The sequence below is a fragment of the Pungitius pungitius genome, chromosome 16 (genome assembly GCF_949316345.1).
Source record: "Pungitius pungitius chromosome 16, fPunPun2.1, whole genome shotgun sequence".
In the NCBI taxonomy this organism is placed as follows: Eukaryota; Metazoa; Chordata; class Actinopteri; order Perciformes; family Gasterosteidae; genus Pungitius; species Pungitius pungitius.
The window spans coordinates 12,967,894-12,994,858 of NC_084915.1; the positions used below are offsets into that span (position 1 = coordinate 12,967,894).

General features: G+C 44.0%; 3 protein-coding genes across 9 annotated transcripts in view; 2 read left to right on the top strand and 1 right to left on the bottom strand.

The window, feature by feature from the left end:
* Positions 1-1,756, top strand: part of LOC119215424 (glycogen phosphorylase, muscle form-like) — a 7,542-nt gene extending 5,786 nt beyond the window's left edge. The window contains exons 11-15 of the mRNA XM_062558101.1: positions 103-267; positions 399-606; positions 713-847; positions 1,041-1,107; positions 1,257-1,756. Coding sequence (XP_062414085.1) covers positions 103-267; positions 399-606; positions 713-847; positions 1,041-1,107; positions 1,257-1,406 — 725 coding nt within the window. The 3' untranslated portion in view covers positions 1,407-1,756. The remainder of the gene's footprint in view (positions 1-102; positions 268-398; positions 607-712; positions 848-1,040; positions 1,108-1,256) is intronic.
* A 3,430-nt stretch (positions 1,757-5,186) lies between these two features.
* slc22a6l (solute carrier family 22 member 6, like) lies at positions 5,187-10,150 on the top strand. 3 transcript variants are annotated; one of them, XM_037467588.2, is made up of 13 exons: positions 5,187-5,573; positions 5,685-6,201; positions 6,298-6,401; positions 6,584-6,738; positions 6,862-7,030; positions 7,119-7,242; positions 7,335-7,450; positions 7,558-7,772; positions 7,857-7,965; positions 8,240-8,282; positions 8,391-8,443; positions 8,664-8,867; positions 9,012-10,150. In XM_037467588.2, exons 2-13 carry the CDS (start codon positions 5,800-5,802, stop codon positions 9,097-9,099), a joined length of 1,782 nt encoding a protein of 593 aa, XP_037323485.2. In that variant the 5' UTR covers positions 5,187-5,573; positions 5,685-5,799; the 3' UTR covers positions 9,100-10,150. The 3 variants fall into 3 exon arrangements, with proteins under 3 accessions (XP_037323485.2, XP_037323484.2, XP_062414102.1); XM_037467587.2 differs by having other exon boundaries at positions 5,727-6,201; XM_062558118.1 differs by lacking the exons at positions 8,240-8,282; positions 8,391-8,443 and having other exon boundaries at positions 5,191-5,573.
* A 2,243-nt stretch (positions 10,151-12,393) lies between these two features.
* nrg2a (neuregulin 2a) overlaps positions 12,394-26,965 on the bottom strand; it is a 53,108-nt gene continuing 38,536 nt past the window's right edge. For 3 of the 5 annotated variants that reach the window (XM_037467581.2, XM_037467586.2, XM_037467584.2), the window contains exons 4-11: positions 23,451-23,550; positions 20,077-20,135; positions 17,319-17,342; positions 15,879-15,981; positions 15,654-15,777; positions 15,376-15,503; positions 14,942-15,163; positions 12,394-13,528 (exon numbers count right to left, since the gene is read on the bottom strand). In XM_037467581.2, coding sequence (XP_037323478.2) covers positions 12,871-13,528; positions 14,942-15,163; positions 15,376-15,503; positions 15,654-15,777; positions 15,879-15,981; positions 17,319-17,342; positions 20,077-20,135; positions 23,451-23,550 — 1,418 coding nt within the window. In that variant the 3' untranslated portion in view covers positions 12,394-12,870. Of the gene's footprint in view, positions 13,529-14,941; positions 15,164-15,375; positions 15,504-15,653; positions 15,778-15,878; positions 15,982-17,318; positions 17,343-20,076; positions 20,136-20,534; positions 20,612-23,450; positions 23,551-26,965 lie in introns of all 5 variants that reach the window. The other 2 variants (XM_037467583.2, XM_037467582.2) reach the window with 2 other exon arrangements.

Here is a 26,965-nt window from a genome sequence, read left to right on the forward strand (position 1 = left end):
GTCATGATTGGAGGAAAGGTTCGTTCGCTCTGACGACACGCAACTGGGTGTTAAAAACAAGCGCACCCTCACAACTCAGCTTCAATTCATCTGACACTCCTTCTCCAACTCTGGGTCTCACGCAGGCCGCTCCTGGCTACCACACGGCCAAGATGATAATCCGCCTGATCACAGCTATCGGCGAGGTGGTCAACAACGATCCCGTGGTCGGAGATCGTCTTAAGGTCATCTTTTTGGAGAACTACAGAGTGACACTGGCAGAGAGAGGTAATTCCCGCATCACTGCCCTAACCCATCTCCTTTTAATCTCCTGCAAAACGACCCCAATCAGAACTTTTTGAGACCCGAAATCGAAAAACCTCAACCCCCCCCCCGCCCCGTCTCCTTCCGTCCTTCAGTTATCCCCGCATCCGACCTGTCAGAGCAGATTTCCACAGCTGGCACCGAGGCCTCTGGCACCGGCAACATGAAGTTCATGTTGAACGGTGCTCTAACCATCGGCACCATGGACGGAGCCAACGTTGAGATGGCCGAGGAGGCCGGCGACGGCAACCTCTTCATCTTCGGCATGTTGGTCGATGACGTCGAAGCGCTTGATAAGAAAGGGTGAGGAGCCATCAATCAGGACTTTGTATGTATCTGTAGCTCATAGAGTCAGTAAAGCTTTACCTTGAACCTGAACGTACGTATTGTTTCCATCGGCCCCACTTAGGTACAACGCCCAAGAGTACTGCAACCGCCTGCCCGAGCTTAAACAGGCTATGGACCAGATTTCTGGAGGCTTCTTCAGCCCAAAGCAGCCTGACCTGTTTAAAGAAATTGTCAACATGCTGATGCATCATGACAGGTAAAGACCTATCTAACATTATCAGCCCGAGGCGCACACATGCGTACACGCATACAAATTAGAACGTGTTTAATCTTGCATGCTGGCGCACGAAAACGCGGGAAAGTGAACGCACGTTAGCCTTCAGTGGACACACGTGCATTCGCATCACGCTATACATCTGAGTTGATTGCACTGTCCCCCTCCCCCTCAGATTTAAGGTCTTTGCTGATTATGAAGACTACATCAAATGCCAAGAGAAAGTCAATGCTCTTTACAAGGTATGTTTATCAAAGCATACAAGCCAGTTCGTAAAGGTCTATTTAGGGTGGCTACATTATAAGTGAAATCATGCAAGAGGTCTGAGGGCTGCTGATCCTTTTAATTACCGATCATATTCATTAATTCAATCAATCAATCGTTTTCTCAGGACCCTAAGGAATGGACCAAGAAGGTGATCCACAACATCGCAGGATGTGGCAAGTTCTCCAGCGATCGCACCATCGCCCAGTATGCTCGCGAGATCTGGGGCATGGAGCCCACACTCGAGAAGCTCCCCGAACCCGATGACAAGCTGTAAACGTTCCACGTGACGGCGCCGCATCCCGCCCCCCCCTCCCACCCGCTCGCATCACACCACGCACACAGTGAGAATTTACCTGGTGGGTCGTGAGCGTCAGTGAGAATCCTCCCCAAACCTGCGTCTAGAAGGAATCGGCGTCCTGCATTATTACAGCATCGCGTCTGATCTCTTGAATCTGGATGGGTTTACATTCTTCAAACCTGCAGATTCCCAATAACCGAGTAACAGTAGATAATGTAACATTGCTGGTGGGCTTTGTGAATTTATCAGTGATATTTTTTATTGAAAAATACAAACCTTTGTATTTCCACTTAAACCCATTCTGAATAAAATGAATCTTGAAAGACTACGAGAGGCTGGGTGACTTCTTCCAGTTGATCCGCACACTTTGAGAATCAACAGAACATTACATTTGGTGTGAAGAAAGCCCATTGGCATTGACGGGGATCTAAGCATATTTGCCCTCAACTGGGTTCATGAACTATTGAGGGCATGACAGAGAATTTCAGGAATATGTTTCGGAGTACCAGATCCCAGAACCAGGTTTAAACAAAAATAAATGAAAAACTGAATTATGAACATAAAAACCCCTCAGAAAACTAAAACTGAACCGCTTAAATGACAAATACTTGCCACATAAACAGTGTTTTGAGGGACTCAGTGAAAGAAAACCCATATACTTTATTACATGTTTACCTTTTGAAGTCAGTATTGGCCAGTTCATGATGGTGTTAAAAAGTAGTTGCTCCACCGGTCTCACTGTTCATTCAACACAAACAGTAAAAACATGTTCCAATCTGTGGGTTGCAGCTGACTTGGCTTTATCTTTAGATTAAAAAAAAAGATTCACGCCTGCTGATCATTGAATAACTTATCCAGCCAGATACCCAAACAATCGATCACAACATTACCAGCTGTGAGATTTATTTACAGCGTTTTATTGTGAAAATGATGCAATTACCACAGATGTGGTTAGGAGGTATCATGAAATGAAGAACAACTTGACCTAGATACCAAACCAAGTGACACCTAGTATAATAATAATAGTACTTCATTTCTTTTATGTCATTCTTCCTTACTTTGTAGTGTAATATTGAAGTGAAAACACAAACTGGGCCTCTGTACTTGAAAACTTTGGATTGAAGGGGAAGAAAATCACCATGAAAATTAAGCATGAAAAGTCACTAATTGTAAAGGTGAATCAACCACACGAGGCAGCGGGAGGATGTGCAGCGGAGATGAAGTGTGACGCATCAGGTCACGGGGGAACAGCCGCCCCCGATGTGAGCGAGCCAATCACGGAGCAGCTTGTAAACTGGCGGCGCAGCAGCAGTGTGACCTTAGTGCTGAAACACTTTACTCTGTCAAATAAAACTTTCAAAGCAAATTATTGCAAAATCACACAAATAAATGATGGATTCCTTTCGGCTCCTTTTGAACCAGACCTTTTCAGTTTTTTCATATATCATTTTGATATTCATTTTGATGAATAGAAAGAAACACTCAGAACTGCATTGCTCCATAAACGTTAATATATTTTTCTTGGCTTAGCAGATGAAAGGTCACAGATGTATATGTTCACTCGGGTCTGTTTGTAACTATTAACCGAGCCAGATAGAACAAGTCACTGATGTCAGCGTGTTTACTGATATAATACATTGTAAGATAACTCCCTAGTGTGCGTCTTTAAGTAGTTCAAAGTCCAAACAACCATGAAACAACTAACAGCTTTAGATAACGGCATAAATGGGTCAAACTGCCTGTTTCTTCCCTTGAGATTATTTGATAGTAAAAGGGATTTTTCCGTGGCAGGTTTTTATCCTTTAGGGATCTAAAACTTAGTGATGGAGTATTTCAGTTCACGGGTGCCCTCTGACACAAGGGGCATCGTCGCCCATTGTCATGAAATGTTTCAGAATGTTAATGTTGTTAAAGACGTTCAATTCTGCCCACGTTTAGCTCTTTAAAATATCCCTGTCGGTTTCACTCAGGCTCCAAACGGCTCGTGGCGCCCCACGGAGAGCAGAGAAAAGGAGCCCAAAGGGACCTTTATTTTAAGCTCAAAATGTTGTGGCTGCTTTCAGTTTGTCTGCAGCTAAGTGGCCACTGCAGGCCATTCAATGATCTATCAAACCCACAAGGTACAAATATCTGCTAGTGTCACCGTACTGTTTCTTTTATTCTTTCTAACACAGGCCGATGATGGTTTTCAAAGCTCACACTTTGCTTGACAAAAAGGCCCAGGAAGTGTGGATCTTTTCTCCTTTGAAAATGAATTCTCACATTTTCTGTTGTAATGCTCATTCTTGTGGGGCTCGAACTGTAAAACACGCTGAAGAAGGAGGAATTTAATAGGACAAATCTCTTTCTAATTGGTCTGGCAGCTGAAAAAGCAGAAAGTCCATTGTTTTGCCTTGTTGCACCTGCAGATTCATTCTGCCCGACATCTCCTGCTGATCGTTACACGAGCGCACATTCCTCACCAGTAATCATCCGAACCCATTCCCCGGAAAGATGTGCAAGCTTCATGTACATGTGGTAAAGTACACACAATCACACACGTATATATGTGAATGTACTTTGATAGAAGGCGTTGCTGTAGTTCTTCATCTTCTTGGAAGCAAAATGTGACTATTTATCAGCCTTCAAACTTTTGCTGACTGAACTGTGATTTATTGATTACTAACTGTTGTATAACGAGAGGTATACAAGAGTTATACAACCGGGGCTATGGAAAGAAAAGTTCAATAGAATAGTTACATTTTTTAAAAACCTTTTGCAATTCATGTTAAGGGGTTACTTATTGTTTCTCCTTACATAACCCCTGCTGTTTTTGTTTAACCCAGTAGACCACTACATTTTCTTGAACAAATAAGAAAATCATTACAGAAAAAATAAAATGACAGAAAACTGACAGAAAAGAAAATAACAAAATACATTTTTGGAGTGTCATGGTGGAAACCATCTTTGTGTGTCTTTCGTTGATGACACAAAGAACATTAAAAGTTATATTTTGTTTCCTCAAAAGTCCATCATTCGTTTCTTATCGCAATCTGGAATTCTAAATGGAGAGATTATATCACACACGCCTTCCATAGTCCGGTTGTGCCCAACCTGCCCCCCCCCCGGCCCCCCCACGCTCCTAAAATTACAAGTGATAACAAACACAATTGCACAACTATTACAAATAGCACACTATGTCATATGGTTGCACCTAAAAAAGAAAATTGAAAGTTGGTTACTTAAGGTCAGGACTTGCCCGCTGGAGGGGGGGGGGGGGGGGGGGGTTAGGGTTCGTCTCTTTCTACTTTACAGTAGTTTACAGGACTTTACAGGATCCTGCGCGGTATATATATATATATTTTCTTTTTTTACATATACATATATCTTACTGTTGGAGGTTGACCCTTGACTCAGACCCATTTGACCTTGTGCCCATTTCCTCTGGCAGTGGCTCACAGTAGTGACTCTTCTCACAGAGAAGCCGAATGACCCTCTTTCCAGGGCAAGATATTGGCTCGCTGTGCCATATTTGTTTTTCACATCGGGTCCATCATCCAGGTCTTTACTTACCTTGTTTAACTCCAAGAGACCAATGTGTTACCTCTTTTTAAACACAGTGGAGTTTCAATTTGTTTATTATACAATCAGAATAAAAAAGTAAAAAAAAGAAAGCCAACACAACATTTATCCCTATGGACTCATCTAGACACGTTGTTCTTACGGAAAGGGTCACCAACCGCTGTGGAGTTTTACAGTGCAGAAATGAAGGCATAATCAATAAACAGGAGGGAGTGTGTCTGAGTACAAAGAGGGGAAAGAGCGGACCCTGGTTATGTCACTGAAACACTGCTCCTGCACAGCCAGGACGCTGCACTCCTGCATACCTCGGCCTTCAGAGAAGTGCTAATACATGGAGTTTACAACGCACTGCTTATGATCCAAAGGTCTCAGGAGCTGTTGGAATTTGAGAGCCGATTACTCACTTTAACAGACTGCAGCAGCGAGACTACTCAATGTATTTATCTTTTTGATTTTTTTTTTTCTTACTACTTTTTAAAGGACCCCCTTAATGGAAATCTTTTATCGGAATTGTCGTTTTAAGGATCATTTTTACTGCATTTTGTAGATATTTCATGGAACAAGAGAAAGTTACTTCAAAAGGTAAGTCTTTGAAATTCGGTTCATTTGATGTAACACCTTCAAATGCATAAGAAGAACTTTGCTTTGCTGTATGTGTGTGGAAACTGACGCTTTCACTCATTACTTTTACAGGCGCTACAACGACTTACTCTGCTTTGATTTCTGCACGTCCAGTTTCCTTGAAGGAAACCATCAAGAACGATTAACATCAAGTCACCCTTTGCGGAGTTCTGGTTGCCGCACGACTATGGCGTTCGGGGACCTCCTCGAGCAGGTGGGGGGCACGGGACGGTTCCAGATCGTGCACGTGACCCTTCTCTCCATACCGGTCCTCATGATGGCCAGTCACAACCTGCTGCAGAACTTTGTGGCCGCGGTGCCCCCCCACTTCTGCAGCGCACACGCGAACCTCTCCCGGAGCCGGCTGAGCCCGGAGGAAACCCTGCTGCTCACGGTGCCGCTGGACATCAAGGGGAATCCGGAGAGGTGCCAGCGGTACGCGGCCCCTCGCTGGTACCTCTCGAACGGGACGTCCGGCCCGGGGGACAATGGCACCGGCGCTGGCGGTGGCTCGGGCGCTGATCTGCAGGGGTGCACGGACGGGTGGTCCTACAACATGACTGAGATGACCTCCACCATCATATCCGAAGTAGGATTACGGTGTGCCGTTTTTTTTTTTGTTCTTTTCCCCAAGCGTGAATTTGTTCCTTGTCAAGTGTGTTGAATTGTGTTACATTTTCACCAGTGGGATTTGGTGTGCGATCAGCGCTCTCTGAAGCAAATGGCACAAACCATCTACATGGGAGGTGTGCTTGTGGGAGCTCTTTTTTTTGGAAGTATGTCAGACAGGTAACATGCATTTCATCCCTGCTCAAAGGGCACATCTGGCACAATCGATCATAGACGTGACCTTGTCGCATAAGACCACTCGCCTCGTTTCAGTGTGCAGTTTTGCTAAAGTAAATTATATCTTATTCAAGTCATACAATGTGATACACACCGACGCCTTTGCAAATACACCTGGCTCCCAGATATGGGCGTCGCATCCTCCTCATCATCTCCAACCTGCTGATGGCGGTGGCGGGAACATGCGCCGCTTTCTCTCCCTCCTTCCCCCTCTATTGCCTGTTCCGCTTTGGTTGTGGAATGGCTCTGTCCGGGACGGGGCTCAACACCTTCTCGCTCAGTAAGAGAATCCGCCCGAAACCACCGTGGGATCATTTCATTCGGATGCACGCAGCAATTGGGCTGATGGAGTGTTTTGTACTTAAATTCGACCTCTTGTTCTCTCTTGTTCTTTCATCTCAAGTTGTGGAGTGGATCCCCACTCGTATCCGAACTGGCGTGGGGACAATAACGGGTTACTGTTACACGGTGGGGCAGCTGCTCCTGGCCCTCATAGCCTACTACATCCGGGACTGGAGGTGGTTGACCCTGGCTGTGTCTTTGCCCTACTATGTCTTCTTCCTCATCGCATGGTGAGTGGCCCCCGAGTGCTCGCACGAAAATGAGTTGCAAAGATGTGGCGATCAGAGATAAAGTAAACTAAACAAACGTCTCACGCAGGTGGTTCCACGAATCTTCAAGGTGGTTGGCTCTGAGCAATAAGCCTGAACGAGCCATCGAGAACCTCAAAAGCGTGGCCAAATTTAACGGACGGCACGAAGAGGGAGAGAAACTCACCGTTGATGTGAGGGATCGTGTGTGTCTGGCGTCTATCGGTGGTTGTGGTTATGTTTAAAAAGCCTTTTGAACAGAGACAACGGTCGTCTTCATGCATAGATGCTGCAGGAGTCCATGAAGAAAGAGATGTCTAGTGTCCAGGGCTCCTACACGGTTCTGGATCTGTTCCGCACCCCCACGATGAGGAAGATGACCGTCTGCCTCAGCGCCGTCTGGTACTTCTGGTTCTGCACCTTTTCAAGGAAAATTCAATGACAGTTTTTATGCAGCTTGTAGAACAATTGCAATGACACCTTGCATGCTGTTGGGTTTTCTTTGCCAGGTTATCAACCAGCTTCGCCTACTACGGTCTTTCTATGGATCTGCAGAAGTTCGGGGTGGACATCTACTTAATCCAAGTCATCTTTGGAGCCGTGGACATCCCCGCCAAGGTCATCGTCACCGTGTCCATGAGTTTAATGGGACGGCGACCATCGCAAATGGGCGCTCTCATCCTCGCCGGGGTCACTATTCTGATCAACCTGCTGGTACCTTACGGTACGTTAGAACACGGGTGTAGAGTTTAAACATTAAACCCACGAAAAACAACAGCGCGATCTGATTGTTTTCACTCACGCGTAGATAAGCAGATGGCCCGCACCTGTCTGGCTGTAATGGGTAAAGGTTGCCTGGCGGCCTCCTTCAACTGCTGCTACCTTTACTCTGGAGAACTGTACCCGACCATCATTCGGTAAGTCTTATTGTTTATGATATTATACATTTAAATATCGTTTTTATTTAGGAATTGAGAACACACTTTGCTGCTGGGTTTTGTGAGTGATTTTTTTTCATGGAGCAAATTATGAAAAGACAAAGCTTCGGAGGTTTGTACAGAAGATAGAATGGATTTCACAATTAGGCTGCAACAAATCCATCCACACATGGAAGCAACACATGAAAATAACAAAAAGGTTCTCTGAAAAACCACAGCAAAGAAAGGCCGTTTTTTTATGTGTTTTGTTAAGAGTTCACGTGGACAGCAGAGCAAACAGGAGGTCAGAGGGTCAGGTGAGCGGATCAAGATAAATGGAGTCAAACACAATCATTATCTACCGCGTGTGAGCCGTGAACTGTGAAGGTTCGCGAGAAACTCAGTGACATCTTCATCACCGACAGCTTCTGCTGAAATGTGGCACCGACAAACAATCCACGTTGATCCAGTGTTTCCAGTTGAGTTATAAAGATACCTGAAATGTGAGATGTGACGTCAACAAATAACCCACATTGATCTTTTTTCAGTACAGCTAAACAGTGACTCAAACCTCCTTGATCCCTGTCAAACATTCTTCTCATGATTAATATGTAGCTTGTTTACGTCATCGCCAGCACCAAAAAAACACTGGATCAAGGGAAGCGCTTCGTCATGGCATGATTTCTTTTGTCTCTCAGTCAGAACGGCATGGGCTGGGCCTCCATGATGGCTCGCGTAGGGGCCATGGTGGCCCCCATGGTGCTTCTCACGGCCGACTACATACCCTGGCTCCCCGGTTTGATCTACGGAGGGGCGCCGATTCTCAGCGGCGTGGCCGCGATGTTTCTTCCAGAAACACTCGGCTCGCCGCTCCCTGACACGATACAAGACGTGGAAGACAGGTAATCAGTTCAAGGCTCCAGGTCGGGTCATTTGTTTGTACCGTCATTGAATGCATCGTCGTGGATCGCTGCAGAAAAAAAAAAAAAAAAAGAGAGAGAGGGAGAGAGAGAGAGATTGATCGGTGTTTTCTATCACGAACACAGGGGATCTGGGAGAAACTCCAAAAAGCCACCGAAGGAAACAATGATCCAGCAAGACACCGAAGCAAATCTCCTGAAGCGCGTTGCCTGAGGGCGTCTGGATTGTTCTGATGATTTATTTGCTGACATGTTGTTTGAGAGTTGAGTGGGTGCCGCGTTGTTGTTCAGCCCGTTGATCCGCTTGATAAGCGTTACACGTTTGTTGTGTGGTACGACTGCTGGACAATTGGAGTTGAAATGTTATTGTTGGACAGGTCAATGCATTGAAATGAAAAGCTGCAAACAAACAGATCTTTGTACATTTTTTGTACAGCAACTTTGAGGGCTTTTAGTCTGGATTTTGATATTTTTTTTACACATCTGTATGTGTATAGAAACCTTCACCACGTCCTGTATGCTTTCACTGGTTTAGAAAGAAAGATGTTTTTTTCATAAAGAGTTCCATTATGTCTTCTGCACCAGCAATAAAATGTAGTTACTGCTTCTTTTTATATCTCCAGTGAACTAAAGTTCATAAACACACCTTGCCCTGGGACCGATTGATTGGTCACAAATGTAGCTTCATGTGTCCCATAAAGTCTGTCTGAAAAGCTTGGTAATCCATTCTGGAACAGCTCTATTTGCTGTGGAAACTAACAAATCTAACAGTGAATGCCCTCTGTGATTATTTGTTGCAGGAAGCAAAGAAGTTTGCATTGTTTTTAGTGGTTAGGTGGAGCCAACAGAGTTCGGGAGGTATCCCATGATGCAATGGTTTGAGTATGGTCAAAGAATCAGATGCTGGATGGATCAAACTTGAATGTCTTCATTTCATATTTTATAGGATGACATTAAAGAAAATTAATAAGGAAATGAAAGGATTTTTCTCGTTTGCTCTCTAACTGCAAAATGGAAGGTCATGTGGCGAGTTAGGAAGAATTCTTGCATTATGCCACCATCTAGTGGGGAATATGTGCGACTGCGCAATAATCATAATGATGGTGAATGAATGAAGAATCTATATGTAATAAATGAAAATACAAATATGTAAAGTGAAATCTCCAGCCGCAGTTGTTCAATTCTAGAAATTTTAATTCTAAGAAATGTTGTAATTAACCATTTAAACTGATCAGGAAAATACACACTGACAGTGCTTTAACTTTGTTTTTCTTTTATAATGTTATGTCACAATGCTTCTCTTTATGAATTTATGAGTTACATACTCAGAGAATCACGACTAGCACAGTTAATCTGTCACCCGCCTCCCGATTACTTACGTGGAATTGATGTCACACTCACTTTTGTGTGTTCTCCTGAGACACACTGTGTATCGTATGCAAACATTAAATCAGTAACAAAGATGGATTAAAGTGACCGCTTTCTACAGAAATAACTACATCGTGAAATGATATGAATAAAGATTTATTTTCTCATATGAACAAGTGGATTCATTTTATTTTACAATCTATGACAATCTCGCTTTTTTTTCTAGCATATTTCAGGAATGACATGTGGAAAAGGGTCTTTTTTTTTATTGCTGAATGTTAAATGAAATACACTTTCACCGAATGGAAAATAATTGTCTGCTGCTTTTTTTTTTTTTTTTACCATGCACCCATCAAACCGTGACCACAAGGACATGCAGAGGAGAGGTGTTCAAACATTTCAAGCGGGGGTGGGGTCAGGTGAGGGAGTGTTGGAGGAGGGAATTTGGGGGGGGGGGTCATAAAAACCAACAGAAGAGACTGACAGGACGCGGCGGGCAGCATCATCTCGTTTAGGTGAGAGGACTGTCAAAGTGAAACGGAGAATCACATTTAAACCAGAGGAGCACGGCCTTCTTTTACATTTTTCAAACGTACAAAATTAGACCCAGATGTGAGAAACTCAACGAGATATCTGCAAGTGAGGCGTGACCAAAGACCTTTCTGTACAACAATACCACTGTGCATTTACCATTTAGCAGTTAGAATTGCAGACCTTTTAAAAATGTTTGGAAAACAATACGAATCGGATAATTCAGGTGGAAACTTGCAACAGCGATGCAACTATCTACTGTTCTCTCTCACTTCAAAGCGCTCTGACATTCTTTGAATTTCCTTTTGAAATATTTACTTTCCCTTCAGTGGTGACTCGCGGGTATAAATGTTTACTTCTCAAATTCTCAGTTTACAGATTCAGTTTTGAAATGACTAGATCTGTCAACTAGACAAAGTGGTCCACAGTATTATCGGAGGAAACACTATGGATGCTATTTGACATTAGAGGAGTGCGTGTAAAGTAAAGCGGTCTGAGCCAAGTGAATGAAACAATTCATGGACGCGGTCATTCAAGTGAGCTGTGAGTATGTGAACAAGAAAGGCTGACGACGTGAGCATAATGGCTTTAAAAAACAAATAATGTAAATAGGCATTTATGTCAATCTACACTACAGGCAACACATCGGGGTTTGTTTTTTTTTCTCCACATAACACACTACAGTCACCTCTTGGAAAATGACGTCATCAATCAGCAAGATAGAAAGTTTGCATATTTTTGCATTTTTATGATCCTCCAAAGTTTCACAGCTACTAAGTTGATATTGTCTAGTTTGCTTTGCTCCTTTCTGTGTGTGTGTGGGGGGGGGGGGGGTGGGGGGGGGAACTGGGTTGCTGTGCGTTAAGATGTAGGCCGCTTTTATTCTTCTTTTTTTTTTTTTTTTTTCACTGAGAGTCTTGGGTAGACATCACGTTGAGGAGGAGGGTGAACAGCGTTTGAAGTGGAGGGGATGGGGGATGGGGGGGGGGGGGCGGGTGGAAATCCTGAGACACTGTGTGGCCTTTAACACAAGCCACAAAAAACCGAATGGACACAGAAGGATGACGAGGCATGGGACCAGGGGCCGAGTTGAGTGAGAACAGATGCAATCTTTCTGTTTTGCCGTCACCTCTGATGGCAGAGGTCACCCTCTGTCTGTTTGTTGGCCTCACAACAGACTAACGTGAGGGAAAGCCTACTGGGAAATAAAAGGGGGCCTAACTGAGCGAAAATAGCTTTTAGGAATATCAAGCGAGGAGCTGCATAACACACAACCTTATTTCTCCACCTACGCCTGGGGGGTGGAGTGTGGGGGGGTGGGGGGGGTCACTGTTCTGTTAAAGCACTAATTAGTGAACTTCTGCCACACTCTTCCGTCCTCTTTGCTGAGACACTAGTAGACGGCACACGCTTGATGTTACCACAACAAACAACGGCGTTCTTCTAACGATCACAAATACTGTACATGCAGGCTGACTGACAAGTGCACACACACACACACACACACACACACACACACACACTCTCTTTTGACATTAGTCAGAGGGCAAAAAGGGATCTACATTGTATTGATCAGATCCCAAATCATAGAGCCTGCAGGCAAATCATATAAATGTAAACATACACTTTATGTTGAAGTGGTTTATATTGGGTGACACGGAAGGGGTTATGTTCCAGTAGGGCTAGACTCCTTAAAGAATACAACTTGGAGAGAAAGTAAAACAGGAAATCAGAGAGGAAAAAAAAAAACATAAACGTGTATAAAAATGAGGCGTCCATATAAGAAAGGCTACAAAAACCTCCACTGGCCCTCTGGCATCGGCATACAGCAAAAGGCACCACAATATTACTCTATTTTTTACGTTGTGAAAAAACTGGCACATCTTTTTATGCTGTAAATCAAATGTACATATAAATAGAGTTTTCCCTATAAAAAAGTCTTTGCTGTTAACTAGTAGACAACTTTTGCTAAAATGAAAATAAATATTTCATTTGTTTAGAATATCTGTCCGTTATATAAAATAAAAATATTTCTTATAGATGCAGGTCTATACGATATTGATTTTTGTTGGTTCACTTTCGCTCTTTAATGGGGTGTATCGTCCGGTTTGGAGCGCGAGTGTGTAAGTCTCGTATGCATGTTTCCATGCCCACTGTGCCGCCCCGACGAGTGAGAAGTCCGACTGTCCACCGGCCTGTAGATGGTGGAGGGCTCGGCATTCATGTTCTGCATACTGAGGAAGGGCGTGCTCTCACCGTCCTCCTCCTCCGACTCACTATCTCTCAGGCAGCTTCTAGACCCACAGTCCCGAGAGGCCTCGTATCCGCGCGGGGCCACGTGGCCATTTAGTCTGGACCTCTGCCAGCGCCGGCCACCAGTCCCGCCGGACCCACTTCTCTTTGGTTGCTCCCGAGAGGAGAGATCCTCCTGGGTGGTCTCATAGTCTTCTTCTTTAGCCAGCCGGTAGGGGCTGGAGGGCAGGCTGCCCCTGCTGTCATTTAGATAGGTGCGGCGCTGTTGCCGGTACGTTTCCTGGCACTGGGCGTCGTGTAGGGGCACCTGATAGCGGCGCAACAGAGGCTGGTCATCCTCAAGAGGGTAAGGGTTGTGGACAGCAGGAGGGAGAGACATGGCATGGCTGGCATTGGGGGACGTGATCTGGAAGGTAGGCACCTGCGAGGGCAATGAGTAATGGAAGTCCACCGGGGGGAGGTGGGCCGGCGTCGTCAGGGCCGACACATATCTGCGGCAGATACAGAGGGGAGTATATGGTTAAGCAGAGACGTGAGAAAGTCTAAGTGAACACTGCACCTTAGGCTACTAGCTGGCTGTGAATGTGGACTAAAATACTCAAAGGAAAAAATAATTCTCCAAACATTAGATCTAATGTTCATTTGTCCTCTATCTGAACTGGTGTCTGGGAGCTCTCCCACCGGGTACAGTGGCACTACTTTTAAGAATCTATAGCATTGACATACTTTCAAGTGAAATATGATGAAAATTCTATTGTTCTTTCATAGGCAGAAAGACAGAAATGACTTGGGAAAAAATGTGCTGGTACAGCTCAAGATTGATTTCTTCCTGTCTGCAGAACGGAAATCAGAACAGAAACTTTGGCGTCCCCCAGGGACCGATTTCGGATCCACTTCTATTGTTAATATCCTTGGCTTTCATGAAACGTGGGTGTCTATTGGTTGATGCTGATGATTTGCAGAAGTGAGTCAGAATCCAGAGAACAATTGGACAAAACGTTGAGAAGTAGAATAACACTTAGAACTACAACTTACTTAGTAGACTGACAGAAACCTGATCCTCACACGCACTAACCAATGCTCACCCTTTTTTCCATCCCTCCCACATCTTGGTGTTAAACCAAGCTTTCCACTTTGGGATTTGGATTGTCCGGATGGTCAAAACATCTGTTTACGGGTTTGTAATAGCATGAACATAACCAACTAAACATTAACGTCAACACTTTTGAAAAGCAACTCCTAATTCACACATCACTGATTGTGGATTGGAATGTTTGCATCGACTGCTCATTGCATTAAGAAACAACAACATGCCGTGTGAGACCCAAGCCTGAGGCATTCCCACAGCACTGCTGATACAGCTGTGGCAGAAGCTGTCGCCATGATGAAAGAGGCGCTTGTAACCTGGAATGACTCAAAGGGGTTGTTGGTTATGCAATCTGACTCTATATAACAACAAGGATCTCTCCGTGCATAAATCAGCGCTGTGGGCTGACATTGTTGCTGCCTTACGGCTCTGGTTAGTCGTTTAACACACTTCTTCAGTTCCTTTAAAGCATATTATATTTAGACCTTGTTTTTTTTTTTTTTTCAAATATTTCATGGGTGGGGTTAACAGTGATTCCAGAGATTTAAAACAAAGTTGAAGAAGGGCAGGGCAACCTCATCCATAGCAACCATAGCATGTTTCTTCTCGAACACACGTTCCGCTGCAAGGGCAACAATGACAACTGTCTCTGGACAACATGGAAAATAAAACCTCACTTTCTTCCTTCAGGGGATTGAAAAGAAGTGCTGTCTTGGCTCAGCATCCCTGCTGTCTGTCAGTTATTACCGATCTGTGTGCGCCTCAGAGCACCACCGACCGGCCTCGAGGCGCCGAGAGAGAAGCGGCAGAGTCTCACCTGTCGCTGTGCGGGGAGTCTCCCAGCGAGTCAAAGGAGTCTCCGTACTGCAGGCCCGGCCCGTGTGGGTCAGAGTAGCCACAGTGCGCGGCGCGCCGGGCCCGCGCCTCCATGCACGCGGGGCTGCTGCATTTACTGGTCCCCACGGATGATGACATCATGCCCGGCGAGTCAGACAGGACGCTGTCAGAATGTTCCAGGCTCCATGTCCGTTCCTCGTGTCTGAAAAATGAGAGAAAAAAGGTGTGAAGACGACTCTCACACACACACCGCGTGTTCCAGTTGGATTTTTTTATTAGACGAAGGACGTCGTTTAAGATAAAAAAGAATCTCAACAATCCATGCGCCCGTTTCCATTGCATTTCCCCCAATTAACCGAATCAATCGTGTTGGTGTGATATTGTGCGTTCCTATGAAGTGATGATGGGGCTCACCTGTGAGTTGATGAATGGGCTCGTGTGGAAGAGTTGTGGGATCTGGAAGAGGCGTGGCTGGCTGGGAACGATCCCTCCGTTGCGTGCCGTATAACTCGCTCAGTTGCAGGGACATTCTTTGATATGTACTGTGTCGGAAAAAATGGATTTGGCAGATGGGGGGGGGGAGGGGAAATAGTAAAAAAAAAGTTTGGATTATATAAGCAAGCATAAAACCATTTGGTGTACATCTGTGAGTGTGTACTTTAATAATGTTGGGAATCTTTTGAGAAACTCACATCCACCATAGGGATTTCCTCTGGGCCTGGTCCTGGGTGATTGGGTCCGTTAGCAAGGTTACGATTGGGATGTTCTGGACACATGTTTTGTCGCAGATGATTGTGCATCTTCTTTCTCTGTTTCCTGTTGAAACAAAACAGCCTTTCACTCTAGTGAAAACTAGATGAAAGCAGCTTGTTTATACCGTTTTTTTCTTAATAAAACTCATATCGAGCAGGACTTACTTGGTTTTACAGTAGGCCACCACACACACGATGCCGACCACCAGCAGCGCCACACAGATACCCGTGATTGTCAGGACTCTTTTCTGGTAGAGCTCCTCTGCCTCTGTCAACATCGCACCCACAAACACACACACACACACACAGTGGGGAAATAACAGGGAAAAAATGAGTTTCTTAAAAGGTGCGGGTTTCCATTTTTTGTTTTGAATAATCCCGAGCGGTATGAAGCTTCATATAATTGTAGCCTGTGCGGCATTAAGGCAGCGTGGCTGGGGCCAGAGGCTCAGCAAGAGTTTGGCTGATCTATTCAGTAACTGTACAATCAAGAAGTCATTTTCAATTCGACACGATTTGGATTTACTAGAAGTCTTCATCTGCTCAGGCATTCGGTACACACAATGATTAGAACCTATATTTCAGTAATGAATCATACGAGTGCTTTATCATGAAATTGAGGAAAGCATGAAAGTAGAGAAATGTTGACTGAAGCATTTTCCTTTACCAGAGAAGAGCTCGTGTGAGGTTGAGTCAGAGAATGATGGATCAAAGAGGTAAGGGGCTGACTTGATAAATGATTCATTTTATTGGTATGACTCCTTTTACATCGGCATACCAACTTGTGTCAAGTTTGACACTGTAAATAAATGATCCTCATAAACGATATTACTTGTTACATGTTCCAGTTACCAGAATGCACTCGTACGAATGCATGACCTGTGAAATTACGCCTTTGGCATTTATTCCTCACTCTCATCATTCCTCACCCCTGAAGCACGTCTCTGGAAAAGGTAACAGGAGCTAACAACGCAGGAGGATGAAAATAGCGGCAGATAGAAAGCCTTCTAATTATAGCGTCGCATGCTCACATCACAGCATCTACTCCTCGAAGGATAATTCAAACTACTCACTAAAGTGTTATATTGCAAACTCCAAAGTTACATTTTGCTGTGCTAACGACGGGGGGGGGGGGGGTGATGCGAGAAACAAAAATCACACATGAAGAAAAGGAAAGAGGTGGTATTTCAAAAGTAGGAATCAGACTAAAAGGTTCGGAAAAAGGGGGTTGACAACTGGGAAGAGACATCAGGTAGCTACGAACACGATACACGATGCTTGTTACAGACGCACTGACACACACCGAAAATCAGTCCAAAAAGGAAAGTATCTACTGTAAGTGACAGGGGAACTAATAGTTAGTAGTTGGACATTTCCATTGCACACGTATGAATGAGGGGTGTAGGCGATTACATCCGAGTTAATGATGATGATGGATGAGGAGCATTGGCATCGGGTTTGTCGTCACAATGAGTCATGGTACGATCGGCTGAGATGATACGATCAACAGTTCACACCACAGACGGAACGGGAGCAAGTCAAAACGAAGGACATCTATTCAAGTCGCTATGCTAGGCCTGAGAGGAAAAACGGATTGTTCCATACCCATAAACTCAATCCCAAGATGCTCTGCCATGGCAGAGGGTTGACAGTTGGAAGGAGGAAAAAAAAAAAAAAAATGAAAAAGAAGAAAAAAAGACCAAGTTAAGAGAGTGGCACCTTCTAGCATAAAGTGGAGCAAACAACAATAGGCATTACGGCAAACTGAGACAACAAACACTTGTCAGTAATTGTCAGCGGTCAGTAAAGACGAGAACACACCTGCAGCATGCAACACACACACTTCAAAACCACACGACACAGACCTACACGGCTAAAATGTACCCGGGGGCGTTCTTGTGTGTGTGTGTGTGTGTGTGTGTGTGTCCTTTATCTCTACTGTATGTCTCAACACAGTCCCGCGGTGTGGTTGCTTTCGCCTGACTTCATCAACTGATTGAGCGAGGGTTTCAGGTTTGTAGAGAAAACAAACAAAAACTCAGGATACTGTTGGGCACAAAGGCACCTTCATTATGTATTGGGGGGGGGGGGGAATGAGTCATCTGCAGAGATTACTTGAGTTTTCCGCTTTCTGAAAACGCTACACTGTCTGTTCCTGAACACACCCATCACATGAACAGGCAAGTTAGAAGGAGTGTATTTTTCATTCACCCTGAATCTGATCAGATTTTATATTATATAACGGTTTATATATTATATATAAAAGGGCGCCTGAACCATACGGCTGAGGGCACGGCACGCTTTCTTCACTGGAGTTGAAGCGAGGCCCAGCTGTTCTTTTGAAGCCAAACCCGAAGAAGAAGACCTCCTCTTTACCTCTTGGGGATGGGGGGTCTTTAAGTATATGGAAGTGTGTGCATTTAAACTGACTTTAAAGCCTACATCCTGTTAAATGTATGCTTTCATAAATCAATTTCTATTTTTGGACCAATTAAATGATATTGAATCATACACTTTGACTTTAGTATCAGAGGCGATGCTTAAAATAAAACATTACATGCAGGTTCTTGATAGATCTTGGACATCAGACCGGATTGTTTTCCCCTCTGTTCTTTCAAATCTTCTTTTTAACAGAAGCAGTCACAAATGTACAACTTGTAAGCAAGTTTGGTTTGTTCTTTCTGGGCTGCTGTAGAACTGCAGGAGCTTGAAGAGGACCTGGCCTGCCTTATTCTAAAGTGGTCATTCTTATTTCCCCCATGAATATACACATCATCTGAACTTATTAACATCCAACCATGTATTCAAAGCCTGATTTTTTTTGTTCATGCGGCTGGATGAGAACCGGAAACAAATGAACAAAAATGAAGTTGAACAGAAACGTTTTGAAGTCATTTCAGCACTGTGTCTTACCACTTAATGTCAGATGAAATGACTTGCAGCTAGGATGGGGTTTTTTTTCTGAGCCAACAAAGAACAAGCAGTAAATGTGAGCTGCACATGTCCCACTGATGACGGGATATGGGACTGCGTGAAGGCAACCTCTGGCAACTCCAAAAGAAGAGTTACTAATTCCACTGTAATGTTACTCATGGGATTGCAAATACAGGCTTTGTATTCAATTCTATGTTATTAATTTTCATTATCTTTAACCTCCTGTGCACGCTTCATTCAGAGAGTCCAGACTTTTTTTTTTTCCCGGTCACTGCTTTCAATATGACACGAGACACTTTACAAGTTCTCAGCACGTTGGGTAATAGTGGCCGGTTTCCAAATCTGACAACCTTTGAGACAAGATCTATCAAGACGCAGTTCTTCTGCACAGCTTCATCTATAATGGCGGTATAATTTTACAGTTGATGAATGAGTTTTCTGCCGTTGCCTCGTTAAGGGGTGCCTGCTTGGCTTCTCTTGCCCCCCGGGCCAGGCTCTTTAGTCTTAGCACTTTGCTGAGGACATCTACACCCTTCCTGTTGCTGTACTTCTGAAGCAACGTTAGCAGCAAATAAAAAAGGTGTTTACAAGAGTCTGGAGGAAGCCGAGGTCTTAAGCAAGTTATGAGGCTGATGAGAACGTGAAAAAGAAATGTCTGCGTGCCTGTTTGTGCAGGTATATTCTAGTTGAATAAATTGTGTTTTACTGAAGACAACACTGACAGAATGACGTTTTTGGCATTTGAAACTTAAATTAGTCAAGAATGAATGTAATTGTGTCATGTTGGCTCTTGTTTGACCTACATACACACAGATGCATGTTAAAAGGCATCTTATTTTCACAATCCTGTATTTATGGGGAAATCCTACATGACTCATCTTGTCGGCCCTTAGCAAACATATTTTTCATTGCACCACTTCAATCATTCAGGCATTTGTCATATCTATTACCTAATGCTAATTGTTCATTACCTTTCTCTCTATCAGCTCCAAAAGGATTGGACATGGGTTTTTTTGCAGCTGATCGCATGAACAAGCATCATTAGTTAGTGACATATGGTTAGCGTTTTAGTAACTAGTTTGCCATTTGACTGTGTTGTTACATGCAGCTTACTTTGTGCAAATCAACTTCCACAAAGCCTCTAAATTCAGCCGCCTACTTGCTACTATCACGCCAACTACCAGCGTCTAACCTGAGAGTGTGCATGCAACACACTGCGAGTTCGAGGGCACACGACATCACATGCAGACCAAACACAACAACAGACTCTACTAAACTATGCCAACTTGTGAATGAGTCACCCGGAAAGGCACAGGCGCAACTACACTATTGGGTAATGACAGAAAATGGATGCAATCTCTCTACACCCAGCATGCACGCATGACACAACGACAGTCCGGCAGAGTGACAGAGGAGGAAATTGACATACGGTAGAAACTGGCCATAACGTAGGTTTGACAGCGATCGCCAGTAAAGTCATTCGGACACCTGATGGAAAGAAAGAAAGCCACAAAAAGAGAGGGAGGAGGGTGGTGGGTGAGTGAAAAAGAGACAGAGAGAGAAGGGAGGAGTGAAAAGGAGAGTATGCGTAAGAAAAAGTGAAAAGAGAGAGAGGGAGGGAGGGGGAGAGAGAGACAGAGTTAGAACAACGGCACCACTACGGACAGCAGAAGCAGAGCGTTCCCATGGATCACACCACCGTGTACATGGTGATGAGTGCACAGCTCATTGCGTGTTGACCTGAGAGGGAGAAAGAGGAGGAGAAAGAGGAAGAAAACTGGGGCGGGGGGGTGGGGGGGGGGGGGGGGGGGACCGGCAGGAGTCAGCAGAGGTAATCCAGTGACAACTGTGTCCCTGTTCACAGCTGCTCGTATCAAGTGGACATACTTTTGATAGGATTGGGCATGTACAGCCGCTGTGGCAGAGTCTGTGAGCACCGTCGGCCAAAGTATCCCTTCAGACATCTGGGAAGGAGCAGACAAGTGTTATGAAAAGAGAAAACACAGGAAGTGATGCACACTGTAAATATTATGGGTTTAAAGTTTAACGTGTAAGGTTCACAGTGAAGCCATGTGGATGCAGCAAGAAACGTGGTCACCTCCAATGATGCAACTGTAGTGATGAATGTGCACACGGTCACATTAAAAATAAATCAATTATTAATAACAACCCAAATGGACTTAGATGGCAACTTGATAAATGTAAGGAAAAGACACTTAATAACCAACAGTTTTTAACCAACAGTTTTTAACTGTCCAAACATTTTTAAGGGGGGAAAGAAAAGTTAGACTCAAAATGATCCACAATATATTACAAAATATGTTTGTAAATAAATGTATTTTTTTATCCAAAAATAAAAAAGTAAACAAAAGACAAATGATAAAAACCAATCTCAAATGATCATAGGAAAAAGTAAGTTGTAGGTAATCATTACACTGCTTTATGATTAGTAACTCAAACCTAGAAAACCAAAAATGGGGTGTTGTGCTTTTCTGCGATGTTGCCTGGTAGATCTCTGTAAAACTCAAATCATGTCCTCTCTCCAACTCTTTTCAAATCTGGGTTGAGGTATAAATAAAATCCAACAAAAAGGTCTTGGACCTTTAGTTTGAGTATATTGTGGTAACTGCACACAGACTACTGGATCTGCATCACCGAGCGCGTCGAGCCCAACCCTATTTCCTCCTTAGAATCCCATTAGGATGAGCTGTTGGTCTTTTAGGGGCCACCGACATTCCACCCGCATTCACGACTGGACCACCAGTCCAACAAAGGTCGTTACTCGTGATTTACAGGTTTCACACAACCCCTCCCAGGAGAACCATAACCGTCAGCATTAGATTACTCATCCTGAGCGATGGCGTTTAACTGGGGAGAAAGCACCACCTAGGCTGAGGAAACTTGGCTTAAAAGATGAAAGAAGTAGAGAAAGGAAACTGTCACTGCGCCATTTAAAAATCAGGTGACCGCGCAAATGTCCGCAGCTGCAAACTCTATTACCGCTCTTTTGTCTTTGGTTTCAAATAAATCGCTGTCATTATTTAACATGCTATCATCAAAAACATGATCGTTTTTGGAGGAATAACCTGAAGGTGTTAGGAGACATGAAGCAGAACCTATATTTACATTCCCTGTATTTAGACTAATGTTAAAGCCCCAGACAGAAGTCAGTTGTTAAAAAGTTCTCAATGCACCTCATTGATGATTCTGCTTTTTTTCTGAAGAAATAATTCTATTTTTCATTAACAACAACTATACACTAATCTTGTTTAACTGTCAAATTAACATTAACTATTGTACTATTGTCACAGCATTGGGATCCAAATAGGTGACATGCTAAAAACTAAATGTTAAAACACAAAAAGACATTCTTATGGTCCTGCTTTTTGTAAAAATGACAATTACTCGATTGATATATTCAAATGAGGATAGATTGAAAGTAATGAAAAGGGAATCATCAGAAAAAAGGTGTTTACTTCAGCGAGCTACTTCCATTGGGTCATATATTAAGCCGACGTGTCTTTAAAACAAAATGTTTACTTCACAGTGAAGGAGCAGGGCATTAAAGTAGGGCTAGCTGTCTGCGGGACTTGTTTAGGCAGTGAGTAATTCCCACCGAAGCCTGGCCCGTATTGAAGGAGATGGCCGTGGGGCAACAAATCCCTGGAGGCCTTCACTACATTATCCAACTTTCCTGGACCCCCGCCCCGGGCCGCCAGTGAATTAGCCGCAGCGATTGAGTTATTGCTGCCTCCGATTTGTCCGCGGCGCATTGAGCGGCTGCTGCAGCCACGTCGAGCGTCCCAATCCCCCCCCCCCCCCCTCCCTCCCCCCTCCGGGCCCCCGTTGGCCCGGGGGGGGGGAACGCGTGGTGGAACAGAACACGCAGCATAGTCTCTCCAGGGCGGGAGATGATGTGCATACTTTGTGTTATACTGTCACGTGACCCGCATGATTAAGGGAATGACTGACAGGATTTTCATTAGTGGTTCATCAGACAATTATTGTGTGGGTTTATTCAGGAGTTTTGGACCATGACATGTCTGAAATTGCCCATCATGATTACTAAAAAAGCACAAATCAAAAAACTGATTATTTTGCTTGACTTATGGTCCAAATCCCAAATGTGATGGACATATTATTATCTGACGATGTATAAATCGCTTGAAGATTGTGGCAAACAATGTCCCTTCACCTCGAGTCTAATCCAAGCTGAAGTGTAAATATTCATAACGTAATATGTAATATAACGTAAAAAAAAAAAAGGAACAGTGTTTTGATCCCTGAACGGCAGAGCTACAAGGTTGCTCCAGTGCACTTTACACACGGATCTTGATCCCTTCTGCCAAGGACCTCCAACGTAAGCAATGATTCTATTTACCTCAATGGGGGCCTCTAACAGGCATAAATATTTGTTCTCTACTTAAACCGGTGACTCATGACAATTTGGAAAGGCTTTTCATGGGCAGCCCTCCTGTACATTAAACATGACTTAAAAGGATGAGCACACCGCCGCCTCACTACAATATTAGTGTTAAAATACACAACAGGTGGGTAGTTAGGCCGACTGGCAGACTTTTCCTGTGACGCGTTGCTGCTGCTGCTGAAAGGAAATCAAGTGCTATCAGGGAAATAAACAGCAGAATAACATACATGTACAGTTAAGGGATCACAACGGGGGGGGGGGGGGGGGGGGACATCATGTAAGGAGTTCTCGTTGACATTGCAAATCAGAGAAAGAAAATGTTAATGTGTAATTATGAAGTACGAAAAAAAAAAGAAAAGAAAGTGGAAGTAACTCACTTGCAGGAGAGATCATTTATACCCTCGATGAAAAAACAGTCACCGCCATTCACACAGAAGGTCCTCTGTGTCGCGTTGCAACTTTTGGCGTGGCCTGACCCTGGAACACACACACACACACACTTATGTTGAAATCCTCTTCATTTGGTCAATTTTACTCTTTGTGATGACGATTTAGGGAAAAAACATGGAGGCGTCATGATACATTATGACGCTGAGGATTTTCATTCAACATAACGTTGCTTGTTATTTTTATTTTTGTCTTTTATTACGTATTCCCGGCTTTACTCATACCATACACTTGTATTCCCACAAAAACTCTTAGATTTCATCCCCACAAAGTAATTGTGCCTCTAAGCGGTGTTGACACTATCTCAAGAGGTTCTTCTATGAGGAAAGATAAATATTTCCCTGACATGGCGTAGGAGTTGTTTACGCGTTGACTCAGGTCCTTGGAATTTGCCGTACATGTCATGTATCTGAACTCAATCAGCCCGCCTGAGTAGATATCACGGGTTCGGGATGAAGTCCGCTCATGGGGACCAAAGCGCATCTTAGCATCTCAGCAAAATGTGCTGCTGGGAAACAAAGCAGATTCCGCTGCAATTAAATCCGATTCGACACCTGGCACCTCGCGCAATGCGAAACGTTGGGACAGGACATTTGCAATAGCATTTTATTCAGGTCTAACAACCGGCCATTTGTCACGCGCTTGAAGATTTGAAGCGTCTCCTCTGGTAGGAGGAGTGCGCCGCGCACGCTCCCGGTTTAGCTAAAACAACAGAGGTTAAATCCCACGCTAGTTAACGCAACAAAGCAAACAGAGGCCATCCACGCGCGCTCCGCTCGTCGGTGTGAGTCAGCACTTGGCATTACAAACAACAATATTTCAACTAAAATCAGGAATGTTGAGTCTTATCCTAAAATAACACAAAAAAAGGATGTCAACTTCCTTCTGGGGTTTCCGTTGGCATGTAGTCAGGTGGTTCTCGTGCTCTGGCAGACAGACACACACACACACACACACTCCGGTTACGAAAATCCATCCGAACCACAAACCAAGTCCCGAATCCACGTCCGGTTTAACTGACGACACGCGCCCGTGGTAAGAGTTGGGACGTAGAACTGACCTCTTGGCATTGGAGTTCAAAATGTACTTTATTTGATGTGATTCGAGTGAGTCATGAGCCAATTCCTCTGCTAAACATGCTTTAGTGTTTTCAACGCAGCGCGGCGCTCATCCGCCGTCACCTCAAAGACATTTTTTCCCCCGAAAACAGTTCCATGTCTACCAGTTAATCAGGAGAACCTCGTCGTCACACCTGACCTCTCGCTAGGAGTGCTGGCGTCGAAAGCGCCTCGTAAAAAGAAAGATCAGACAAAGCTGTTGGCGGAGAGAGGGAGGGCCTGAAAACATTGTAAAAACCCTCCTACGCTCAAAATAGACGCCTTGAGCAGTCTCCAACTGTAAAAAAAAAACACGCTACACAAAAGGCAAAAGACGCCGTGCGGATCTGTATCTGGGGCAGCGGACCATCCCAGGATGCAGCGGAGGACTGGCGGGGGGGGGGGGGGGGGCACCATCTCCAGCGTGGGCGGACTGCGGGTGGAAAACAGACGACCCGAAAGGGAACGGGGGAGTTGGAGGACGTGTAGGCTTCACATAGAAAGGATCTCTAGGCTGATATTTGAAGTACATTTGGCTACTGCTCACACCAAATCTTTTTCATTGTACTCGCGGTTTTTTTTACTCATTCTCATCATTTTAAGTCAAAAAGACAACTTCCATGACTGTCGCATCGCAATGATACTGTGACCAAGAGGCGTCGTGCTTCTGCTCTTTATTTCAAGGCACAATACTTTTGGATGATTATGTGTCCGGAAAAGAGACATCGGTGGAGCTCAGTGAACTTAAATTGCGTTCGCGATGACATCATCTCATTCCTCTTGTCAGTCTTCAGCTTGTATTTTGCTGCTGACATGTTGATCCACGCATCAATATAGGCTATATATATAGAATGAGAAGGAAAAACCCTGGAATGTACAACGTCCTTGAAATGACAAAGAGTTCAATCAGCTTCATATAATGGAAAAGGATTTTATTTTAAATAATTCCACAACTTCGAACTGAGATTGAACTAGCTTTAGTTAACGGATCTATTTGCCATCCTATTATCTTTCCTTTATATCTTCCAATCACTCCCCCATATGAGAGCGCTGAGTGAGGGAAGATTCAGGGTTTCACTATGAATTTGAGCACAAAGTCACGTCAAGTTTAAAAGTTAAAAGTCTGGCCTCTTTGAGTCAAACAGCAGGAGGCCGAAGCGAGGAGAGACTAAACTAAAGCGATGCACCGAGCGTCTATAAATCACTGGGTGCACCCGCTTGGAGATTTATAATGAACCTGTAAACCTTGACGATAGTCTGTAAAAACCTGCTGAGCAGCAGTAACATGGTGACGATGCGGAGATGCCATGGACTTTCTGGTTGTCTTTATGCCTTCGTAGTAAATAATGTAAATATTTGATCTGTTGTCGCCAACAATCAAAGTCAGGATGAACTTTGTGAAGTTAGAACTTGTGCAATGGTTTGTTTAACGAACATACATTTATAAAGAAAAGCTTCGTTGCCTGGAATCTGTTTTTATTCAGCAAATTCTCCCCCCCCCCCCCCCCCATTCATTATTGACTTGTAGCAAGGAAAGCATGACATCATTGGTTATGTTCACTTGGTTAAGCTCAGGGAGCAGACTGTGGTCCAGGTTCATTTCAATGTTTTTAATTAAAACATTGAAATTAAGCACCTGACATGTTTATGCTAACTTTTATCCAAATACACATCTTTCCGTAAGTGCTTTTGTTCCCCTAAACTTTACATTACTACTTAGGGAATCTTATGTTTGTGAGTTGTTCATTCTTTGGTTGAATTATGTGTTATCCAAGTGCCTCTTAGTCTCGCAAAGAAATGTAAATGAAGTGTTCTTATGGCAAGAAATGGTTTCCAAAACAACAAAGAACATCATTCGGGTTTCAAAATCCTTTTTTCAAGGACGATATCACTTGAATACATTGCCACTCACTGACTGAAAAACTGCTGTGATTTGTTTGTTCTATGTAGAGGTGAAACATTTCTCATCCCTTCTTCACCGTTTTGATAGTTTGACCCAAAAAGTCCATCCAAAATCCAAACGACCGACAGGAGTTAGCAGTGACCCCGACTGTTGACTCAAGCCCCGATTGCACTTTAACCGAAAAAAAACCCCAGAACATAAGAATTCCAGACCCACCACACAAATTGCCGGTAGTCATTTATTACGACACCCATACAAGGGAAGGTACATGCACACCGTGTACCCACTGATAAAACAAGAGCAGTGTTTTCTGAGGTGATCTGGCTCATCCAACGCAGTGTTTACTCAGCCTGTACTACATGTTTACCCGAGATAACGCGTTTCAAGGCCTTCAGATTTATCGCCAGGGTTAAAGGTATAAATACAAACAACGGAGGAGCATCTC

Bases quoted from the DNA above. Each gene is read 5' to 3' on its own strand.
- slc22a6l (XM_037467588.2), top strand. From the start codon at position 5,800: ATGGCGTTCGGGGACCTCCTCGAGCAGGTGGGGGGCACGGGACGGTTC. The intron at 7,031-7,118 runs GTGAGTGGCCCC...CGTCTCACGCAG, and splicing joins GTCTTCTTCCTCATCGCATG to GTGGTTCCACGAATCTTCAA. The intron at 8,283-8,390 runs GTGAGCGGATCA...CATCACCGACAG, and splicing joins ACAGGAGGTCAGAGGGTCAG to CTTCTGCTGAAATGTGGCAC.